A 21,554-nucleotide genomic window follows, 5' to 3' on the forward strand; every position below is an offset into this window, starting at 1 on the left:
AAGTTTCACTGCAGGGTTATAAATGAATGGTAATCTGGCAATTGTTTTAAGCTTAGAATTTCAATTTTCTCACCATTTTTACATTTCTGAAATGATGTACAATCAATACATCTATATTTGATTTCTGAACCGACTGCTACCAGATCGAATATTTTCTTTTTCCGGATGACTTAGCTGTCGGGAATTTCATCATTTTCTACTGACAGCTGGTGTAAAAATTGATGACTTTCTTAAGTTTCTTTTAAAGCATTTTTTGGAATCACCAAATGCTCAAACCTCGTTCCCAGCGCCTGTTGTCTCTTTTCTGTAACCAGGGCAGCGAGACGAACAAGGCTCTGAAGGAGGCCTCATCACGTGACCCTCAAATGCACAGGTTTACTGGGTGTAATATTTAATGATATTTGTCTCAACGAACCAAAGTTTTATATATAACCTTGCAGAGCTAAGCGAGCTTGGGCGTTTTACCTCACATATACGTGCAGCGAGTTTGTTTTGATTCCTCTCATATACGCAACAGACAAAATGCTCGCATGTATACATATAAATGTATAAATATACAATCATGTTATTTAGGCTGCTGTTTACTAGAAGAAATGTAAATAATTTTGTTATGTGTATTTTACTGAATTGGTTGGCTAGCAAGCACTGAGTTGCAAAACTTGTAGCCAGGAAGAACTTGTATATTGGTAAGTGATTTGCCCACCTGACCATAGCACTTCGTTGGTTCTCTAAGGTGCAAATGTGGCTACATAATTTTCAAATGGTTATGTCATTCTAGGTGCCTGACTGAAGAATTCTCATTTACTGTACATTAGGAACGAAAATTTTCAGATGGAAAAACTTTCGGATTTTTTTTTTCCGATAATTTATCCGTCCGAAATTTGTGTCTGCCGAAAGTTTGTTTGTCCGAAAATTTTGTTTTTTCTAATTTTTTTAAAAAAGGACCAGGGCATAAAAATTATATATAGGGTAATCAGAAGATCACATTTGGCTAAGGCTCTATCTATAAAGTTGGATCCGGAAGACCCTTTTTAGATCTAGATTGAATATATTGACACTATAAATTCATCTTTACTTTTTAAATTTGGTTAAAATTTGTTTAAAAGTTTTTTCGCCGAAACATTTTCTCCCCAAAATGTTAGTTCTTAATGTATCTTCATATCTATGTCTGCATTACTGCTTTTATATGATGACCAAGATTTTGCTGTATGAATACCAAAGTTGCTTTTGTATTATTATTTTGCACAAAATTTATTTAAACAATGGTTAACTGAAACTGAATTCGTATATTTTGAACTCGCTGCTTGCAGTTATATTTAGCAACTGTTATATAGTTCAAAAGGCTTGAAGAAACCTTAGATGAAAGAAATTCTTCGAAAAAGTATTTACCTTAAGTCTTTTATGTTTTTACATTTTGTTGCCTTAACATTTTCAAAAACTGATAAATTCTGCTTTTTCTTTTTTCTCTAGAAGCTCACATTTTATTGCACACACAGGATATAAAAACAAGGGTTTTTTGTTTAAAACATAAATAATCCAAATGTTTTGTCAAAAGCATTATGCAGGTTTGAAATGACATGTGATCTATTTTGTTGAATCAATTAATTGAATCATGCCTTAATAGTTTAGAAAGAATTGGTCAATGACTCTACCAACATCAAAGTATTATGTGCTATCTTAAAAAAAAATGTTTGGGAATAATCTTTTGAGGAATTATTTCGAAGATTTTGGACAAAAAGTTCCACAAAATCACACTTTTTAGAGCTCATCAAAACTCTGCTGCTGTTCAAAAAACTCTTTTTAATTCATACATAGTTAAATGTTTGTTATCATTCTGCTTATAAAATATTCAAAATGCCAAACCAAAGATTAATTCAGTATTCTCATAAGAGCATCCCTAATCACAAAAATATATCATTAAAAAGATGTTTCTTGCAAATAAATGTTTTGTTTACTGGCATAATTTTAGGTTGAATCTTATCAGACCTAATTCTAAGGTTAGAATTGCTTTTTATATTTTCTGAACCTGTGTCTTAGTCAAAATTGATATGCTGTCAAAAACGGCTTATCACAGTCTCTGAAAAGGGCTACATTCTGGAACTCAGAAAGTATGATGATAATAGAACTTTTTGGGGCGCAATTTTATCAAACCAGTGTAAAACCATATCATACTAAATCTTAAGACAATATTTTATTTTTTACTGAAGTTATGGAACTTTCAACTCAAAGGACACTATATATATTACACTACCCGGTTTAGACTTATTTGTTATTTTTTTTTGTGTTTACTCCTTTGTATTAGTATTAAAAGTCTTAGATAATATATCACAGTGGCGAGCTGTTCAATATGTACCACTATCTTCAGTGGATCCTGGATTTAACATGCCAGATTGACCGCTCAATCAAAGTGTGACTTAAAATATGATTGTGTTGGATTTTTCTTAAATTTCTTCATAGCGTGTTAAAAAGGCCAAGCAAGAATCAGTTTAACAAAATCTTCTTCCCTTTTCTCTTCCTTATAATGCCTGTGTAATTTTTTTATGCCTCATATAAATTATCTTTTATCGGATTGGTCTAAAAGAACTCCATAACAAGTCAATAACTTTATACCGAAGTTATTACACTTTGAATTTTCTTGAATTAGCCGGATAAATGTGCATTTAATGATAAATTGCCTCTGACAGGTAACCTACTGGCTTTTTATATTTATGGTAACCAAAACATATAAAGTAGTAAAACATGCCCACTAACCACAACCTGATATAAATAAGTTAAAACGTAATGATATATATATATATTTTGTAAAAAAACGTTTTCTACATTTTGTGCAAAATTATTTTGTTTATGAAGGACATGGGTGCCACTAGGTCTGTCAGCTAGTAATTTTATGTAATGTCAGCCTCTGCCTAAAGTTGCAAATTAAACCTCGCCACTTGGAAACAAGTTGATTTTCTTTCTATTTGTTCTTATCTTGATAGTTTGCTAGGTATAGTGTGCTATCTAGCTACTTTTCTGTTTATTGAACTATGCCAGATATTGAAATATTTTCATATAAGCAGTATTACTTTATGATGTTTTTTCTTTTGCTTTTGTAATGCTTTTTATTATATTTTTCACTTTTAAAAAACATGCTACAGCTCCCCGCCCCCAATGTTTTTTGTGACGCAATAATTATGTGATACCTAAAGCTTCTCAAACATGGATTGAAATGAATGGATTTTCTTTGCTAATTTTTCACATTGACAAAGTTTGAGTTGTAAATTTGATTACTTTATAGCTATTTCATCGTTTCATGTGTCTATGTTGACTTAAAAATCTTTTGAAGGTTCATTTATTATGCGAAAAATTTCATTGATGACAAAACCAGCAGTTTCAATTTTTGTTTCGTAATTTCAAAGTGATGTTTTTCGTTTGAAACTTCCTATTGGTAAAATCTGCTGTCTCTTTTGTTCTAATTGATTTTCTCAGATCTTTGGCATACTTGATATAAGTTTTGATGTTAGCAAGAGACATTTCAACGTTTTTGGCGAATTCTGTTTCGAATTTAGTTTCTCCTATATTCAATTTGATTTTGTTAGAAAGCGAACGCAAATTTGACCTTTTAATCTCGATTTTTTCAACACAAACATTAATGTCCAAAGTAACGGCTGCAATTGTATCAATTTCATTCTCATCAACAAAAAAACTTATGTCAGCAAGTAAAGCATTAATTTCAACAATTTTATCATTTGCCATATCTGACAGCATTAATGTTTTGGAGTAAATTTGAAAGTTCGTTTATTGATTCGTCACACGTTGATGCGATTTCCTTTTTGTTTTTTTCGCCCGTATTGTGCAAAAGTTTATAATCAATGCTGGATTGGACTCTTTTACTCATAAATTTCTGAAGAAAGATTCGAAGTTTTAAAGATTTGGTTATTAGTTGTTTGGATGTTAAGTTTTCGTAGGATGGCAAAAAACCCGACAGAAATGAAGGTTGAAGCTAAAATAATTACACAGAAAATATGAAAATACATAACAAATGTATACCAACTTTACAGGTCTTGAATGGATTGAACATTGTTGAGTTATTTTAATCTTATTGAAGATATTATTTCGGTTTGTCTGTTCAGTATTCATATTACTCTGGAAACCTTATTATTTCTTGAACATGATAGTTTAGTAGGCGACGTTTCAGGAGATACTTTTCCCATCATCGGGCATAGTATAATGTTGTTGAGGATCGGAATTCCTAAAAATTACGAATCAGGAACAAGCTGATAATTACAGTCAATTACTGTAATTACCGGTTATTGTTAGATCTTTAATTGCCTCTTCCACTTTCGCAACTATTTCTTTCTTTGGGATTGAAGCTGGTGTCATACAGAAATTTATTCCGTTAGATAGAAGGTTTCTCTCTTCTGTCGTAAGTTGTCTGTCGGAAAGATTTACAACCTATTTGCTCTTGTCTACCTGCGTGGGGATCATCATTGCATCTGTCATTGATTTTGTTGAACTTTTTAAGGTGTCTATCTCTAACCAATCTCATTTTTTTTTCATACACGGTATCGTAAATATTCTTGATTTAGTGGTGTTGTCAAGATCAGGTATTTGGTGATGTAGGGCGTTACGTGTTACATGATTTAGGTGGATTCTTTGTTGCAACAACTGGCGATTGCACGCTGTAAAGTTTTCTTACTTCTTTTAGTCTTTACTCTTTAGGTAAGTCGAAGATCTTTAGGTTTTATTTCGCTTGAGACACGAACATAAGACACAAGTTACTTACGCAATACATCATAAAAGAACAACGAAACATGCACGTAACATACATATTGAACACAAAACGAATATATAATAACAAATAAAACACAATGTCAACAAAAAATCTAGTGGTAACTGTACAAAAGCATACCCGAAAAGATTCTTCCAGTTCTGAATCATCGCTTCTGTCCCTTTGCTCCCTGGCTCTGGTCTGCAAGAAAAGTAACTTAGCAGTTGGTTATGTAACCGAGACACAAATAGATCTATTTAACCCCATTAACTTGGTCATTTTTTTTAATTGAGTTCTGGTGGTTTCGTGACGCCCAGTCTGCTATTACATTCAATTTGCTGGGTAGGTATTATGCTGTAATCATGATCTGTTTGCCCAACAGATACGTCTGGATTTCCTTTGATACCTGTAAAAGCTCCTTACTTTAACCCTATTCGGTCCGGGGCGGGGCGGGGCGGGGCGGGGCGGGGCGGCGTGACCCCCCCCCCCCCTTGACGGTTTTTTTGATAACTCCTTAATACTATGTTGCATAGCTACGATACTTACTGAGTTTCAATAATTATCTATTAGACACCTGCATGCCAAATTTTTAGGTCCCATACCTTTCAGAGGCTTTGATATTGGCTATTACCCGAAACTACCCCTAAAAATCTCTATGAAACCCTTATAATGGGGAAATATAATAAGTCTTGTTAGGATTATCCTTAGAACTTGAAACTTATAACACAACTTTGTTTCATCAAGAAGAATCCTTCCGCATCTTTTGGACACGTAATTAGTCTGATTTCCCGATATTTTCGGATTTTACCCGAAAATCAGAAAAAAATGGATTTTCGGGCTTTTTTTGGCAATTTTTCATGACATCCAAAAAACCGGAAAATATGTTAAAAACATTTATTTAGCTGTCAGAAACTTCAAACAGAATTTAAAAAGTTGCTCTAGAACTAAAGTAATTGAATTTTAAACAGACAGTGGCATTTTAAAGAAATTTCAAGCTTTTGATGGCGTCGCAGAAAATGTGCTGACGCAAGCAAAAAATTACTGCTGCCATTTTGTTCCTTTTGTGACGTACTATAAGTGTGCTAAGTTTGATTCAATTTGGACAAGCCTGTGGAAAGTTATTGAGGGAGGGGGGCGGATTCCGCCAACCCCCCCCCCCCTCCCGGTCATGATATGTTCGAAAAACCCTGGACCGAATAGGGTTAAGTACTCCCTTTAATCTTCTAATCTTTAATAAATAACTTAGTGCTGTCATGTTGTCCTTCCAGGTTCATTAAGTTTATTTGCTCTTGATCATGTGAGCATTCAGAGATAACTTCACCTGATAAGGTTGTGTATCCTCTTACTATTGATAAAATGTTTTGATCCTGGGTAAGATGTTTCCAATTGTGTAAAAAATATTTTATTCTGCAAGCCAGGGGTACTTTTAGTATCTACCTGGAAAACAACATCCTTACTATTGGATAAACATTGGTTATGTTTACTGGAATTAGACCTGGAATGTTTAGAACTGGCGCATGAATAAAATTTACCTGATGATGCGCCAAAGGGTTGTGTTAACATCGCACCAAATAGGCTGATCGCCCTCTACCTTTGATGACAGATGGAGGGCCTCCTCGACAGGGTTTTTTGCTTGAAGATCCAGGTGATTTAGATTGAGAAATCAACTCTTTATATTTTTTCCTTTTCATCGTGTTTGTCCAATCATCCTTAAATCTCTTCCCAAGTAGTTCATCACAATTGTTGGCAAACATTGTACCTTTATCTTTCAATACTTCCAAACCAAAGTTGTGAAAGCGTTCGATCTCCGCTGATACGAGAGAGAATTATATAATTGACCAATAAGTGTAATGGCTTTATTTAGTATACTCCTTAAAATCATCGAGTGTTATCTCTACTCTTCGCCCTTTCGAGTTAATTGCACTCTCGAGATTAAGCCATATTTTTCAACCAAAATATGAACCCCCTGATTCGCGTTTTTTTAACTTGGTAAATTTTAGCGTAACGCCATGTAATAGAAAAGTCACCCGTACTTTGTGCGTTGTGGACTCACATGGTCACTCACACAAGCGTATTATTATATAGATATTGACGTTAAAGTAGTATTATTGACGTCGCGCCGTAACGTTAGAAATTTAACATATTAGACATGCATTTTTCGGCAAAGGAAAATAATGAAGACATCCACTTTGCCTGTCACAGAGTCACAGAGACACGAGACTAGCGTATTATTATATAGACTAGTCGATAAATTCGTGGAGAAATCCACTTAGGCAAAAGGACAATAAAAAAAAGGTTGTTTTAGATTATTTTGTTGACGTCAGTAGTACAGATACAAAAAACATTGGTAAAAATTAGTTCATCCGTTGCCTGTAATAAGTAGAGGTTGGGACGCTGATCAAAATAATGTATAGAATCGTGTGCTTTTGGCGAATGCCTAAAAAGATATAGGGGTTAAGAATTTTGCTGACGTCATCAAATTCCAGTCAAAACACAAAATTTCTGTTTTAGAAATTTGTATACTCGTTGCCTTTATTGTATAGATCTTGGAACGCTAATCAAGAAAATGTATATGATCATGTGATTTTGATGAGCGGTTAATGAGATATAAGGGTTTAAAAATTTTGCTGACGACGTCAGCAAAGACCTGTCAAAAAATGTTTTTAAAATCTTACATCAAATGTCAAATGTCAAATTGCAATAAATCCTCCACACAAATAAAGAACAGCTTGCAAGGTGCAAAATGTAGTTGATAAAAAGTTACAACAACGATTCTCAAAACATCTGCACTCACAACACCCACAAAACGGACAGTAAGAACACCGACAGTTACAACACAGACAGTCACAACATGGATAATAACAATGTTAGAAATAACGCATCTCAAATATGAAACCTCAGTATTTTATTCTGAAATGTCAAAAGGAAGGCCTGCAAGAGTTAGCACAAATCAACAAAAATAAGTTCTCTACACATTTTAAGTATTGTCTTTCCCTTAAAAGCTTATACAAAAATATGAAAAAGCCATAGTTTGGAAACACATAATTTAAATCTAGAAAAATCAGTCATTTTGGTTGCATAACATCCTCTCCCGCAAAAATTTACACAAAATGAAAAAATCAACCAGTTAAGAACTCAAAAATTTTCTTTTTTAATATGATGATCCATACTGCCATTTACTAACAATTTTGAACCTAAATGTCAAAAAATCAATAAGCAAAGAATAAACTTGAATCAACAAACATTGTATACGGTTCATTAACAAAAGTTTACACAAAATGTAAAACAGATCGGTTTTTTAGAAGCACATCTGAATCAACAAAAATAATTTAATTCAGCGTATCGTATATTGCCATTACCCAATAATCTTCCACAAAAAGGTTATGAAACACATCAAAATTTAAAAAAATCAGTCATTTCAGTGCATACAGTCCTCGCGTTTAGATTATAAAATATAAGAAACAAAAGCAGCTTCAGTCATAAATAATTTTTTTATCATCAGCAAATATTTATCCCTACAAAATTTTGTAAAATTCTCAAGAAAAACAAAAACGTGAAACCATGGAATTTTCTTCCAGCAAAAATTACATCACATACAGTTAGTTCACGAAATATAAAGACAAAGTTGTTTATATAGCCTGAAGATGTAGTTAGTGTACGAAAAGCTTATAAAGAAATACTTTTTAACTTTAAAACTCGTTTTATTTTTATCTTAATTAGTAAACTATGGCTGTAAATTTTACCGATAAAGACATCAGCTTTACAACAGCTTACAGCGAAGTCTGATTCTACAAAGATTTGTTCTTTCAGTATTTATATTGCATGTGGTCTATTTCAACAAAAGTTTACACAAAATTTCAAAAAACACCATTCTGCAACACGAACAATATGAACTGACAACCATACCATCCTCTTATAATTTTTTTAACCCAAAGTCATAAACCCACGTATATAAATTTCCAATCAAATGTCAAAAACCCCTGTAAAAAACCTGGCATTTTACATGTAGGCTGACAAAAGTCAGGATGAGAAGAGAAAACAATGAAAAATAACTTAAACACACACCCTTTAAATTCTATAAAATTCGTTCCACTTGTCATATTGTGGTCCTCAGTTTACAGAAAATGTGAAAAAAACTATACTCTATGGGCATTAACAATGAGTCACACTATTCTTAAAGTTCAAGAAAAATTTTGTAGCTAGCTTGCTACATCATAATTTGTGTTCAAAAAAAAAGAATAGTTTGACTACTAAGGTAGCTATAAATGCTTAAAAAAGAGGAATAACAACATAACTTATAGGTTAGAGCTAACTATGGTATGGACCCTTCTTGAAGCTAACATTAGCTAGCTAACAGTAGCTAGGACACCCAGTTAAATATACTTTAAGCTGGGGAGATTTAGCTACGTCTATAGCTAGCCATTTATGCTTAGTAAAACACATATAAAGGAAAACAAAAGCAATGTAAAAATTATGACATTTGCATTTAGTTCAACAAACCAAAATTTTCTATTTCGCTAGCACATTGTAGCCAGCTAACAGCTTTATGTAGCATTTTGAATTTTAGAACTTATACATTAGTTAAGCACCAGGAGATACATTAATTATGCAAAAAATAAAAAACAAATATGCTAGCTTCTTTATAAAAAACGCGGTAAACTTTAAGAATTTGAAGTTAAATGGATTTTTTTTGAGAATACGATTCTCCTTGACAATTTTAAGTATCCTACATATAAAAACAGAACGTTTAAAAATATCAAAGTTCTTACCTTTTCTGAATTCCAAATCACTTGAACTTGAAACTCTACCATTCATATTCTACTTCTAACTTTACTTTACTACTTCCTCCGAAGTAACTTATTGTGGCTTCCAACTTCACTTTTCTACTTTTACTTCTACTTCTTCACTTGGACTTTTCTTCTTTCTCATATATTCTTTTTTAAAACACTTTAACATTTCACTTTTTGCACTTTTTTAAAGACGAAGGGACTGTTCTTTTGTTGTTGTTTTGTGTGTCGATGGTAACCCTGTTCCAAATTATATGATTTTTTAATCCACTCCACTTCTTCACTTTGACTTTCCTTGCTCTTAATATCTGCACTTTTTTATGACTAAGAGATCGTCGAAAATAAGACATTTTTTATCCGCTTCTTTAGTTCGCCTTTTGTCGAGAACTTTGTCGAGAGATTTTTATGTTTGTTTGTTTTTACGCCAAGGAAACTTTCTATTCGAATGCCGTCCCGCTCGAAAGTACGTATTTGAGCGAATCATATTGCTTATTTTCTATCACGTGGTTTCTAACGGTTGCGAGAGAAATGTAAACAAAAAAACTCGACAAACTCGTGCATTTGGGTGGTAAAAAATATCGTCTTTGTAACAGTCACAGACAGACAGACAAACGGAACTGGCGTATTATTATAGAGAAGTCGTTAGCCCGTGGAAAAATCCACCGGTTCACCCTTCCTTTAAATTCACCTGTCGCAACAAAGTGGACAAAAATATATCGCATTTGGTATTGGTGCGCATTATAAAAATTCGTGATTCCGTTACGGGACGCGGCTCTTGCGGACACACAGACAAAACACGGCTATTATTAAAGAGAAGTCGTTAGCCCGTGGAAAAACCCACGGGTTCGCCCGTCCTTTAAATTCACCTGTCGCAACAAACTGGACAAAAATATATCGCATTTGGTATTAGTGCGCATTATAAAAATTTCGTGATTTCGTTACGGGACGCAGCTCTCGCGGACACATAGACAAAATACGGCTATTATTAAAGAGATCGTCTTTAGCCCGTGGAAAAATCCACGGGGTCGCCCGTCCTTTAAATTAACCCGTTGCAACAAAGTGGACAAAAATATATCGCATTTGGTTTTGTGCGCAGTTTAAAAATTTCGTGTTTTCGTTACGGGACGCGGCTTTCGCAGACACACAGACAAAATACCGCTATTATTAAAGAGATTAGTCGATAAAGCCCGTGGAAAAATCCACTGAGACAGGATAAAAACGAAAAAGAAGCGTTATTTGAATTTTGATGACGTCAGCAACCCATCTGCAAAAAAATTAGAACCTTATTTTTACGTTGCCTCTAAAAGCGCTGATCAAAAAATGTATGTAATCACGTGCTTTTGATGAATGGTTAATGAGGTAAGGGTTTAGAAATTTTGCTGACGTCAGCAATGTCCCGTGAAAACCCAAAAAATTGTTTTAGAACTTTGTATACCTATTGCCTTCATTGTATAGATCTTAAAACGCTGATCAAGAAAATGTATAGGATCGTGTACTTTTGACAAACGGTTGAAGAGTTATTAGGGTTTCAAGAATTTTTGATGGCGTCATCAACCCGTCCATTCCGAAACGGATTCGACACACTCAGCGTATTATTATATACTAACTGAATTCCCGTGGAAGAATCCACTGAATCTCTCATGAAACCGATGTAAGGGATAACAAACAAAAACATACAACACAATAATATAAATTTTTAAAACTTACATATCAACCTCGACCCGGGGTCTTTGTCTCTTTTATAACGGGATGGCAAAAAAAGAAAAGGCCCTGGGATCGAGGTTGCTCACAATCTGTATTATTCTACGTTTATAACCGCTGAAACAAAACGTCTGTGCAACAACAACCAAAAAAATGTATTAAATAAAAAAGGAAAATGTCCAAAAAAATCAAAGGTGTCTAACAACCGTTAAAACCAAATACGCTAAAACTATATACTTTTTTTGCCATTCCAGAAGTACACCAGGGAAAAAAACAGAATACCAAACATTAAAAAAAATCCAATATTTTTGGTTAAGTCATACAAAATCAGCTATTCAGTCTATTGCATACGGCAAACCTTTGAAAACACATAAAAGAGATATATAAAAATTTGAATCATTCGGTATTTTGTATATCTACCTAAATATTTCAATCCAAAATATTAAAAGAACAGACCCAAACTTATAATCAAGAAAATCACGCATAAAATCAAAGAAGATAACAATTCAGTGTTTTCGAATTTAAGAATCGAAAATATTTCAAACGGCAACGTAACAGATGTAAACATTGATTTAAGTTTAGGTTTTATGTTTAGGTTTTTTATAACGAAATCAACACTGAATTACAAGAACAGTAACAACGGAAAAATTACTTTTTACAGTTTATGTAAATTCTTATCTAGGATATACACACTGTTTTAATAAGAATAGTGGGTTTCAGTTTAAGCCTGATGTTCTTAACATTTTTTACAAATGCTATCCTCATTATTCTCATTATTCAGGCTATAGTCATGATAAGAACATATTCTTATCATGACTATAGCCTGAAAATATATAATGCCTTAATAAAATAAAGCATGTTATAAGTTATTATAGCTAGCTAATGGCAATTTCTACTACATGTAACGGTCTATTGCTTGGACACAAAAAAGTTCAGTTCGTTTGATATACAATAAAAAAAGTTATCTTCTAATCAATTTTGTTCGTCATACAAATGTTCATATTTAAAACAAAATATCAAGCTTAGACATATTCCTAGGATATTCTAAACTTCTGACCCATTTTTCAGAGTATATATATCTTGCAAAATAAGTGCTTAAAGAAAATATTTTCCGGCGCAAGACACAACAACGAACTTAATATTTAAGGAAAAATTTAGCTCTGAAAGAAACGGCTAAAATATCGTTATACACCCAAATTCATTTCTCTCCTAAATAATCTAAACAACACACCTGCTTTTTTTCTTCCGCTTTCTCAGTAGGTAGCTTGCTAGCGTTCTCTGGATGAAAGTTCAATCAGTTTTTTACTTCGACTACTAAACTTCGCTTCATAAATTGGATTACAATTATTTGATACATTTTCAATCAATTTTTTGTAATGTTATATCATCGTACATTCTTTATTTTTTTAAAAAAAGTATTTCTAACTTACAACAGCAACTTCGTTCGACAACAACAGTTTCTTCTTTTACATTTTAGATTTGAAGTACATTCATATTCGAATTTGATAGATTTTTTATAAAAGGAAGCAACCTCGGTCCCAGAACACAAAAATGAGGTTTAATCTAACCTCATGATGAGTAAACATTGTTTGAAATAACTTTGAAAAGAGACAACATTCTTTGCTTTGGTTTTCTTTTTTCAGTTGATAAACTTTGTTTCCGTGAGATACGGCGCGCACATGGTAAACCAGAGGTAAAATTAAAATATTCTATCTATAACGATCAACGGGGCATTTAAAACAGAATACAAATAAAGACATTTAAAAATAAAATAAAAATTAGCTTTAATAAAATAAAAAAAAAGAGTTTTACTTTTTAAAGTAATAAGAAAAGAGAACTAAATTTTTAAATAATAACCCCCTGATTCGCGTTTTTTTTAACTAAGTAAATTTGAGCGTAACGCCATGTCGCGAGAAAGTCGTGGACTCACATGGTCACTCACACAAGCGTATTATTATATAGACTAGTCGATAAAGCCCGTGGAAAAATCCACAAAAGCAGGATAAAAATTTTGATGTTAATGAGATATAAGAATTTAAAGATTTTGCTGACGTCAGCAATGGCCCCGTCGAAACCGATAAATTTTTTTTAGAAATTTGTATACCTGTTGCCTCTATCGTATAGATCTTGAAACGCTGATCAAGAAAATGTATAGGATTATGTACTTTTGACAAACGGTTGCAGAGATATTAGGGTTTAAAGGTTTTTTGATGACGTCATCAACCCACCCATTCTGAAACGGATTTGGGGACCGAGGTTTGGGAAACTTACCCAAATTGGTCCTAGGTGGTCCCTAGTTACCCACGCAGGAGATGACGTCAGTTATTTCCACCCGTTTCCAAGTTATTAAGCCTTAAATTTAAAAGTGCAATGCAATGGCTTCACTAATCTTAATATACTTTCCTTTGACGTCAATATTGCTTTAACGTCAAAGTTTGCTAATTTACAGAACAAATTTATAGGCGATGTTTTATAGACTTTATCAAAGAAATTTTATCCACTTTGCAAAAGTGACAGACAGACACACGGAACTGGCGTATTATTATATAGACTAGTCGATTAGGCCCGTGGAAAAATCCACTTAGGCAGAAAAACAATTGAAAAGTTCTGTCATTTGAATTTTGATGACATCAGCAAATATTTCAGTATATTGAATATGCCTTTTACTAAAAAAAATAATCTGAAAATGCATAAAAAGAAAGTATATAAGTCATAATTTAACAAAAAAGTTCTTAAAATCTAACACAAAATATCAAATGTCAAATCGCATGAAATCCTCCCAACAAAACTTCAGACAAAATATGAAAAACAACGGCGTGCAAGGTGTAAAATCTAGTTAGTAGAAAGTTACAACATTGACAGTCACAACCCAGACAGTTACGACAACAATAATAATAATGTCAGAAATAACACATATCTCAAATATGTATACATCTTATTATGTGATTATGTTGAAAACCTTCAATATTTTAATCTAAAGTGTCGAAAAGAAAGGCTTGCAACAGTAAGCACAGATCTATGAAATAAGTTCTTTACGCATTTTAAACAATATCAAAAAGCCAAACTTAAACAAACACAAAACACCTAAAAACAAAAAGTTAAACTTTGAAAAATCATTTATTCGGTTGCATACCGTCCTCTCCCGCAAAAATATGCACAAAATGTAAAAATTAACCGGTTAACAAAACAATTTTTTGTCTAATGATCCGTACTGACTTTACCAAACATTTTAACCTGAAATGTCGAAAAAGCAATATGCAAGGAGTAAATTTCAAATCAACAAAAATCATTATTTTGAAAACATTGTATATATATATGGTCCTTCCTCACAAAAGTTTACAATAAATGTAGAACACAAAGGTTTATGAGGAGCAAATCAAAATATGAACAAAAATCAGTTCAATTGGCATGTTCTATATTGTCTTCAGCCATAAAATCTTCCACAAAATTGATATGAAACCCATCAAATTCAACTCAGAAAAAGCAGTCATTTAAGTGCATACAAAAATACAACTTGTAGAATATCAAATTATTATTTTTAGTATATATAATTGCATATGGTCCTCCCTCACAACAGTTAAATTTTTGCACTAAATTTGCAACACAAAATACAAATTCTAAATAATTCCTATGGTTTTCCTCAAAAGTTTAATCAAAATATAAAAGATGAGAGGTGAACGACAAAATCAAAGTTTGCAGAATTTAATTATTTTGGTATATATATGTCTATTGATATATGCCCTTTATAACAATATTTCAATCCAAAATTTGAAAAAGAAAAACAGTTTGCAACAAAATCAGTTATTCTGATGATATTGCATACACTTTTTCTCCACAAAAGTGTAAAAAAAGAATGGTTGTAGGAAATACTTCTGATTCAACAAAAATCAGTATTTGCATCTTGTACTCATTAAATATTACCCAAAATTTCAAAAAACTGTGATTTGGAACGCATCAAATTTAAAAATAGAGAGGGATCAGTCATTTCGGTATGTTGTACAGAGTCCTGCCTGGTAAGAATTTAAACAAAATATAAAAAAAACACAAGTTTTTTCGGTGTTGTACTCCCTCAAAAAAGTTGAAACTTTTCTTAATTGAGACAAAATGCCATAAACAAAAACATTTTAGTCAGAACATCTAGAACAACAAAAATCACTACACTTAAGGTACCAGAATTACTACACGTTAAATAAAAATCGTTTCGTCATATTGCATGTAACCGATGTATATAAGTTTAACACAAAATGTGAAAAATACATTATTTGCATACACAAATTGTGAAAAATACATTATTTGCTTAAAAACAGTCCTTAAACTCTTCTTAAATATTATGTAATACTTTTTTAAAAGTTGTTGTGGCTTGTTAATTTAAGCTTAAAATGTCAATTAAAATAAGTTACAGTCACATTCTTAGCAAAGACCACTAAGATTAGCTTACATGTAAAAAGCAACATAAAACTGAAGCTAACATAAGGTAGCTACAGCAGCTAATAGCTGGTCACTTAAATATAAACTGGAGACTTAGCTAGGTATAAAGAACATGGCTACATATTTATAAATTCCTAGCTACCTAGCTAGTTGTTGTTGGTGTGGTTGATGCTAGCTAACAAACATGTCTCGCATCAATAATATCATCAAAACTTTAAAAAACATAAACAAACCTTACAGAAACCTTTCTATACTTCATTTATATACCATGCCCCTTTTTAAATGCTTTTGTAAAGATTTATTTTGAAGGCAAGAGAAGACAAATGCTTAAAAAGGACAGCCATCTTTTTTGCAAACACAATTTCCGTTACTTTGTGCTAGAACTTCATTTAACAAACCACACAAAACTCGCGGCTTTTCACGACAAAGAAGACATATTTTTTTCGGCAACATCAAAGATTTTTTTCGGCAACATCAAAGGAAAATGACGATATCAACTTTGCCTGTTACAGACACACGGAACTGGCGTATTATTATATAGACTAGTCGATAAGGCCCGTGGAAAAATCCACTGAGGCAGTATAAAAATGAAAAAGAAGCCTTATTTGAATTTTGATGACGTCATCAACCCATCCACAAAAAAATAATTCAGAAGCTTGTCTATTGTGTAGATCTTAAACTGCTGATCCGGAAAATGTATATGATCATGTGCTTTTGATGAGCAGTTAATGAGATATAAAGGGTTTAAAAAGTTTGCTGACGTCAGCAAAGACTTGCTAAAATACTAAAATAATTTTTTTAGAAATTTGTATACATGTTGCTTTCATCGCATAGATCTTGAAACGCTGATCAAGAAAATGTACAGGATCATGTACTTTTGACAAACGGTTGCAGAGATATTAGAGTTTGAAGATTTTTTGATGACGTCATCAAACCGTCCAGTCCGAAACGGATTTGGGGACCTAGGTTTGGGGAACTTACCCAAATTGGTCCTAGGTGGTCCCTAGTTACCCACGCGGTAAAAAATCATTGACGTCACCAACTCGTTTCCAAGTTATTTGGCCTTAAAGTTTTAAGTGCACTGTAATGGCTTCATTAATTTAATATATAAGATATTGACGTTAAAAGATATTGACAAAAAAACTCGAAAAAACTCGCGCATTCGAGTGGTAAAAAATATCGTCTTTGCAAAAGTCACAGGCAGACAGAACTGGCGTATTATTATATAGACTAGTCGATAAAGACCCGTGGAGAAATCCACTTAGGCAATAGGACATTGAAAATGTTGGTTTGCTGTCGTCAGCATTGCAAATCCAAAAAAAAAAAAAAAAAATGGCGAAATTTAGTTTATTCGTTGCCTGTAACGTGTAGAGGTTGAAACGCTGATCAAAATAATATAGGATCATAACTTTTCTACGAACAACAAAAGACATAAAAGGTTTTTAAAATTTTGCTGACGTCAGCAATGGCCCGTTAAAACGCAAAAAAAAAATTTCAGAAATTTATATCCCTGTTACCTTCATCGTATAGACCTTGAAACGATGATCAAGAAAATGTATAGGATATCTTTGACAAACCGTTGCAGAGATATTAGGGTTTAAAGATTTTTTAATGACGTCATCAACCCGTCCATTCCAAAACGGATTCGGGGACCCAGGTTTGGGAAACTTACCCAAATTGGTCCAAGGTGGTCCCTAGTTACCCACGCGGTGAAAAATCATTGACGTCACCAACTCGTTTCCAAGTTATTTAGCCTCAAAGTTTTAGGTGCACTGTAATGGCTTCATTAATTTAATATAGGATATTGACGTTAAAGTGGTGTTATTGACGTCGCACCGTAATGTCTGAATATTTACCATATTAGACATGCATTTTTCGGCAATATCAAAGGAAAATGAAGACATCCACTTTGCCTGTCACAGAGACACGGAACTGGCGTATTATTATATAGACTAGTCGATTAGGCCCGTGGAAAAATCCACTTAGGCAGAAAAACAATTGAAAAGTTCTGTCATTTGAATTTTGATGACATCAGCAAATATTTCAGTATATTGAATATGCCTTTTACTAAAAAAAATAATCTGAAAATGCATAAAAAGGAACTATATAAGTCATAATTTAACAAAAAAGTTATTAAAATCTAACACAAAATATCAAATGTCAAATCGCATGAAATCCTCCCAACAAAACTTCAGACAAAATATGAAAACAACGGCGTGCGGTGTAAAATCTAGTTAGTAGAAAGTTACAACATTGACAGTCACAACCCAGACAGTTACGACAACAATAATAATAATGTCAGAAATAACACATATCTCAAATATGTATACATCTTATTATGTGATTATGTTGAAAACCTTCAATATTTTAATCTGAAGTGTCGAAAAGAAAGGCTTGCAACAGTAAAGCTAAGGCGCCACGAGGAACATTTTCATGCGCGTGCTATGCAACATTGCTGCATAGCACGCGCATAAAAAAAATTACTCGTGTCCCATGCCTATTTTTCACTGCAATGCAGCAAAAAAATGTTGCATGGAGCAAACATTTTGCTCCACAACTTCGGGGACAAAATAGATCTGAATCTATTTTGCTCCCGTGCTCCGGGGACAAAATGTGCTGAAAAATTTGTTGTGGAGCAAATGTTGCACGTGTCCCCACCTTCTGCAACAAATATTTTACAAAATTATTTGAGGCATTATTTTATTGACCAATCAAATCACAGAAAGATATAAACAAGTTTTTTTCTTGAGAAGTTGAACTGCAAGTGAAGAGTAGCTAGTGAGAAAATAGCGAAAATGGCGGATGAAAAGAAAAAACTATCAGACGAGGAGAAAGTTACTTTAATAAACTTTTATAAAGCGAACCCAACGTTATGGGACAGTGGGAATATATATTACAAAAATAAAGACAAAAAAGAAGCGGCGAAAATAGACCTTGTCACTGAATTTGAGGGGGCGTATAGCTGTGATTTTCTAGAAAAAGCATTCCATTCTCTTCGTTCATCGATGCTCCGTGAAGTTAAACGTAATGCTGGAAGCGAAGTTCCATCGAAAAAGTGGAAGTTTTATGAACAAATGGAGTTTATCGTAACTGATCTTTCAAAAGAAAAGAAAAAAGCGCAACTTTCGTCCGACGAGTTGGAAGAATTGATTGATTTTTATCGTGAAAATCCCGCGCTTTGGAACCACACTCTACAAGATTATAGAGACAGAGTGTTGCGCGAAGCTCTGATGGTCAAACTGAGTGAGCGTTTTGATGGGAAGTATACCGTAAACGAGCTCAAAACGTCATGGCATAACGCATTGACAAAGTATTGAAGTGAGCGCAATAGGGAGATTGGATCAAGATCCTCTGGTGCAGGTGTAAACGAAGCATATTTTTCTACCTGGGACCATTATAATCAAATGGATTTCGTTGAGATTACTTGCGATATGGATGAGACCGTCGATACAATGAACGAGGATGAACCACGTACCCCTGCTCCTAAAAAACGACGGGAGAAGAAGATGACGGAGGAGCAGTGTGCCAAAGCCGAACTGTGGAAAGCGTTGACAACTTCCATCACACAAAGGGCTGATCACCATGAAATCCGGCCGCAACAAGCTTCTACATATGGATGCGAAGCGCAATCTGCTGTCGAAAAACGTGCCCAAATTTTTGGAAGTACAGTGGCCGACAGTTTGGTCCAGTGCGAACTAAAAGATTGGCCAAGGTTGAAGAAAAAAATCATGGATATTTTTTTCGAGTATGAAGAGCAGAAACAACACCAATCTATGCCTACCAACCATCATGCTCGTATGTTCGCAGCTTCAACGTTTACTCCATACACCCCATCATATCCCATGGCAAATACATATACTGGTATGCTGCAATCGCCACCTCTACCTTCTCAAAATCAGCCGTATTCACCCGCAAATTCATCCTGTTCGAACGATACGTTTTGATACGTTACGTTATGGTTGGCAGACATTTTCTGGAGTAAAATAAATCAGAAAAATATATTAAACGTTCAGTAAATCTTATCATTTTTTATTTATCCTCGCAAAAAATAAAATTAAATGTCAACTCTAGCGCAATGCCACTGCCAGCGTACAGCACCTTCCATTACGAAATACTCCGTGAACTCGTCTCTTATTGCTTTGGCTTGATTACTAGATCGATTGCCGTAAATGTCATTGGACAGTGAAAACCATGTGCCAGTAGGAGTATGTTCTCTCCAAGCACCTTCGATAATTTCACCACGCTCATTCTCTCGGTCGACAAGACCAATTGGTAGCTCAATTTTGCCCACAGAACTTTTGCTCCTCTGCCAGTTATGCAATGCCACTGTTGCCATTGTGATGGTAGAAACCTTTTCTGGTTCTAAGTTTATAGGTCGACGAAAAATGCGCCACCGATTTGCCAATATCCCAAATCCGTTTTCAGAAATTCTTCTCTTTCGTGACAGTCGATAATTGAAGATGCGTTTGTTTACTGTCAGATTTTTTTGTGGATAAGGCTTCATCAGGTAATTCTTAAGAGGAAACGCATCATCTCCTGTTATCACATATGGCACTTTGTTGTTTCGACCTGGTAAATTGCAAACCTCTGGTAAATTTAGCGATCCACTGTCTAGCGCCTTCTTTAAATTACATTGGTCCCATATACCTCCATCAGAATTTCTACCGTTCGCTCCAACTTCCACATAAAGAAACTCATATTCTGGCCCGACAAGAGCCATGAGCACTACACTGTCTGTCCCTTTATAGTTTCGGTAATGAGACCCTGAATTTGGGGGCTGCTGAATGACGATATGCTTCCCATCGAGAGCACCTAATCCATTTGGGAAGTTCCAACGCTCATTGAACTTTCTGGAGATATCTAGCCATTCCCCCTGTGTTTTCGGAGTTGAAAGGAAGGTTGGACCCAACCTCTTTATGATAGCTTCAGATACCTCCATAACAGCTGCTGAAATTCTTTTTCTTGACACTCTGAATTGAAATTCTAAAGACCTGAAAGTCTCACCAGTCGCTAAGTAACGTAGGGCCACGCAAACGAGCTCAGCTGGTGTGATAGAATTCCTCATATTTGTATCTTGTTTCTGCAAATCCTCAGAAAGAAGACCGACTAGGTATTCGAATTGAGCGTTATTCATACGTATATACCCTCTACATTTCTTCTCATCGTTTTTTATTTCGTTGAAGATTGTATGAAAAGCGCCAAGACACTCTCTATTCCCAAGCCACGGTTGCACCCAGCAATTTCTTGGTGGTTCTTCACGATCTTCCTCTTCTTCTTCGTCCAACAAAAGTAAAGCTAAAATAACTTCTCTGTTTATTCCTGCCATATTTTAATCACACATGAACTCAATAAAAAACTTAAGGATACGGTATACCCTTTGAGCATGATTTTTTAACTTCGATTTTCGAAATAATCTTGCAGCAAATAAGATGTGGCGCCACGAGAAACATTTTCATGCGCATGCTATGGGACATGTTGCATAGCACGCGCATGAAAATGTTCCTCGTGGCGCCTTAGCTTAAGCACAGATCTATGAAATAAGTTCTTTAAGCATTTTAAACATTGTCTTTACCCTAAATGCTTATACAACAATACAACCTGAACAATATCAAAAAGCCAAACTTAAACAAACACAAAACACCTAAAAACAAAAAGTTAAACTTTGAAAAATCATTTATTCGGTTGCATACCATCCTCTCCTGCAAAAATATGCACAAAATGTAAAAATTAACGGGTTAACAAAACATTTTTTTGTCTAATGATCCGTACTGACTTTACCAAACATTTTAACCTGAAATGTCGAAAAAGCAATAAGCAAGGAGTAAATTTCAAATCAACAAAAATCATTATTTTGAAAACATTGTATATATATATGGTCCTTCCTCACA

General features: G+C 33.9%; 2 protein-coding genes across 4 annotated transcripts in view; one reads left to right on the top strand and one right to left on the bottom strand.

The window, feature by feature from the left end:
- LOC130647225 (doublecortin domain-containing protein 2-like) overlaps positions 1–21,554 on the top strand; it is a 61,476-nt gene that overhangs the window by 35,429 nt on the left and 4,493 nt on the right. Inside the window, exon 10 of one of the 3 annotated variants that reach the window (XR_008982821.1) lies at positions 574–686. The exons of 1 other annotated variant lie outside the window; for it this stretch is intronic. Coding sequence is in view for 1 of the 2 variants with exons in the window: in XM_057453007.1 (XP_057308990.1) it covers positions 574–599 (26 nt within the window). In the remaining variant the exon portion in view is untranslated. Of the gene's footprint in view, positions 1–573; positions 20,163–21,554 lie in introns of those variants that run through there. One more of the 3 variants, XM_057453007.1, reaches the window with a different exon arrangement.
- LOC130647227 (uncharacterized) overlaps positions 1–21,554 on the bottom strand; it is a 98,419-nt gene that overhangs the window by 12,045 nt on the left and 64,820 nt on the right. The window lies entirely within an intron of this gene.

Source organism: Hydractinia symbiolongicarpus, chromosome 6, assembly GCF_029227915.1.
Source record: "Hydractinia symbiolongicarpus strain clone_291-10 chromosome 6, HSymV2.1, whole genome shotgun sequence".
NCBI classification, from domain to species: Eukaryota; Metazoa; Cnidaria; class Hydrozoa; order Anthoathecata; family Hydractiniidae; genus Hydractinia; species Hydractinia symbiolongicarpus.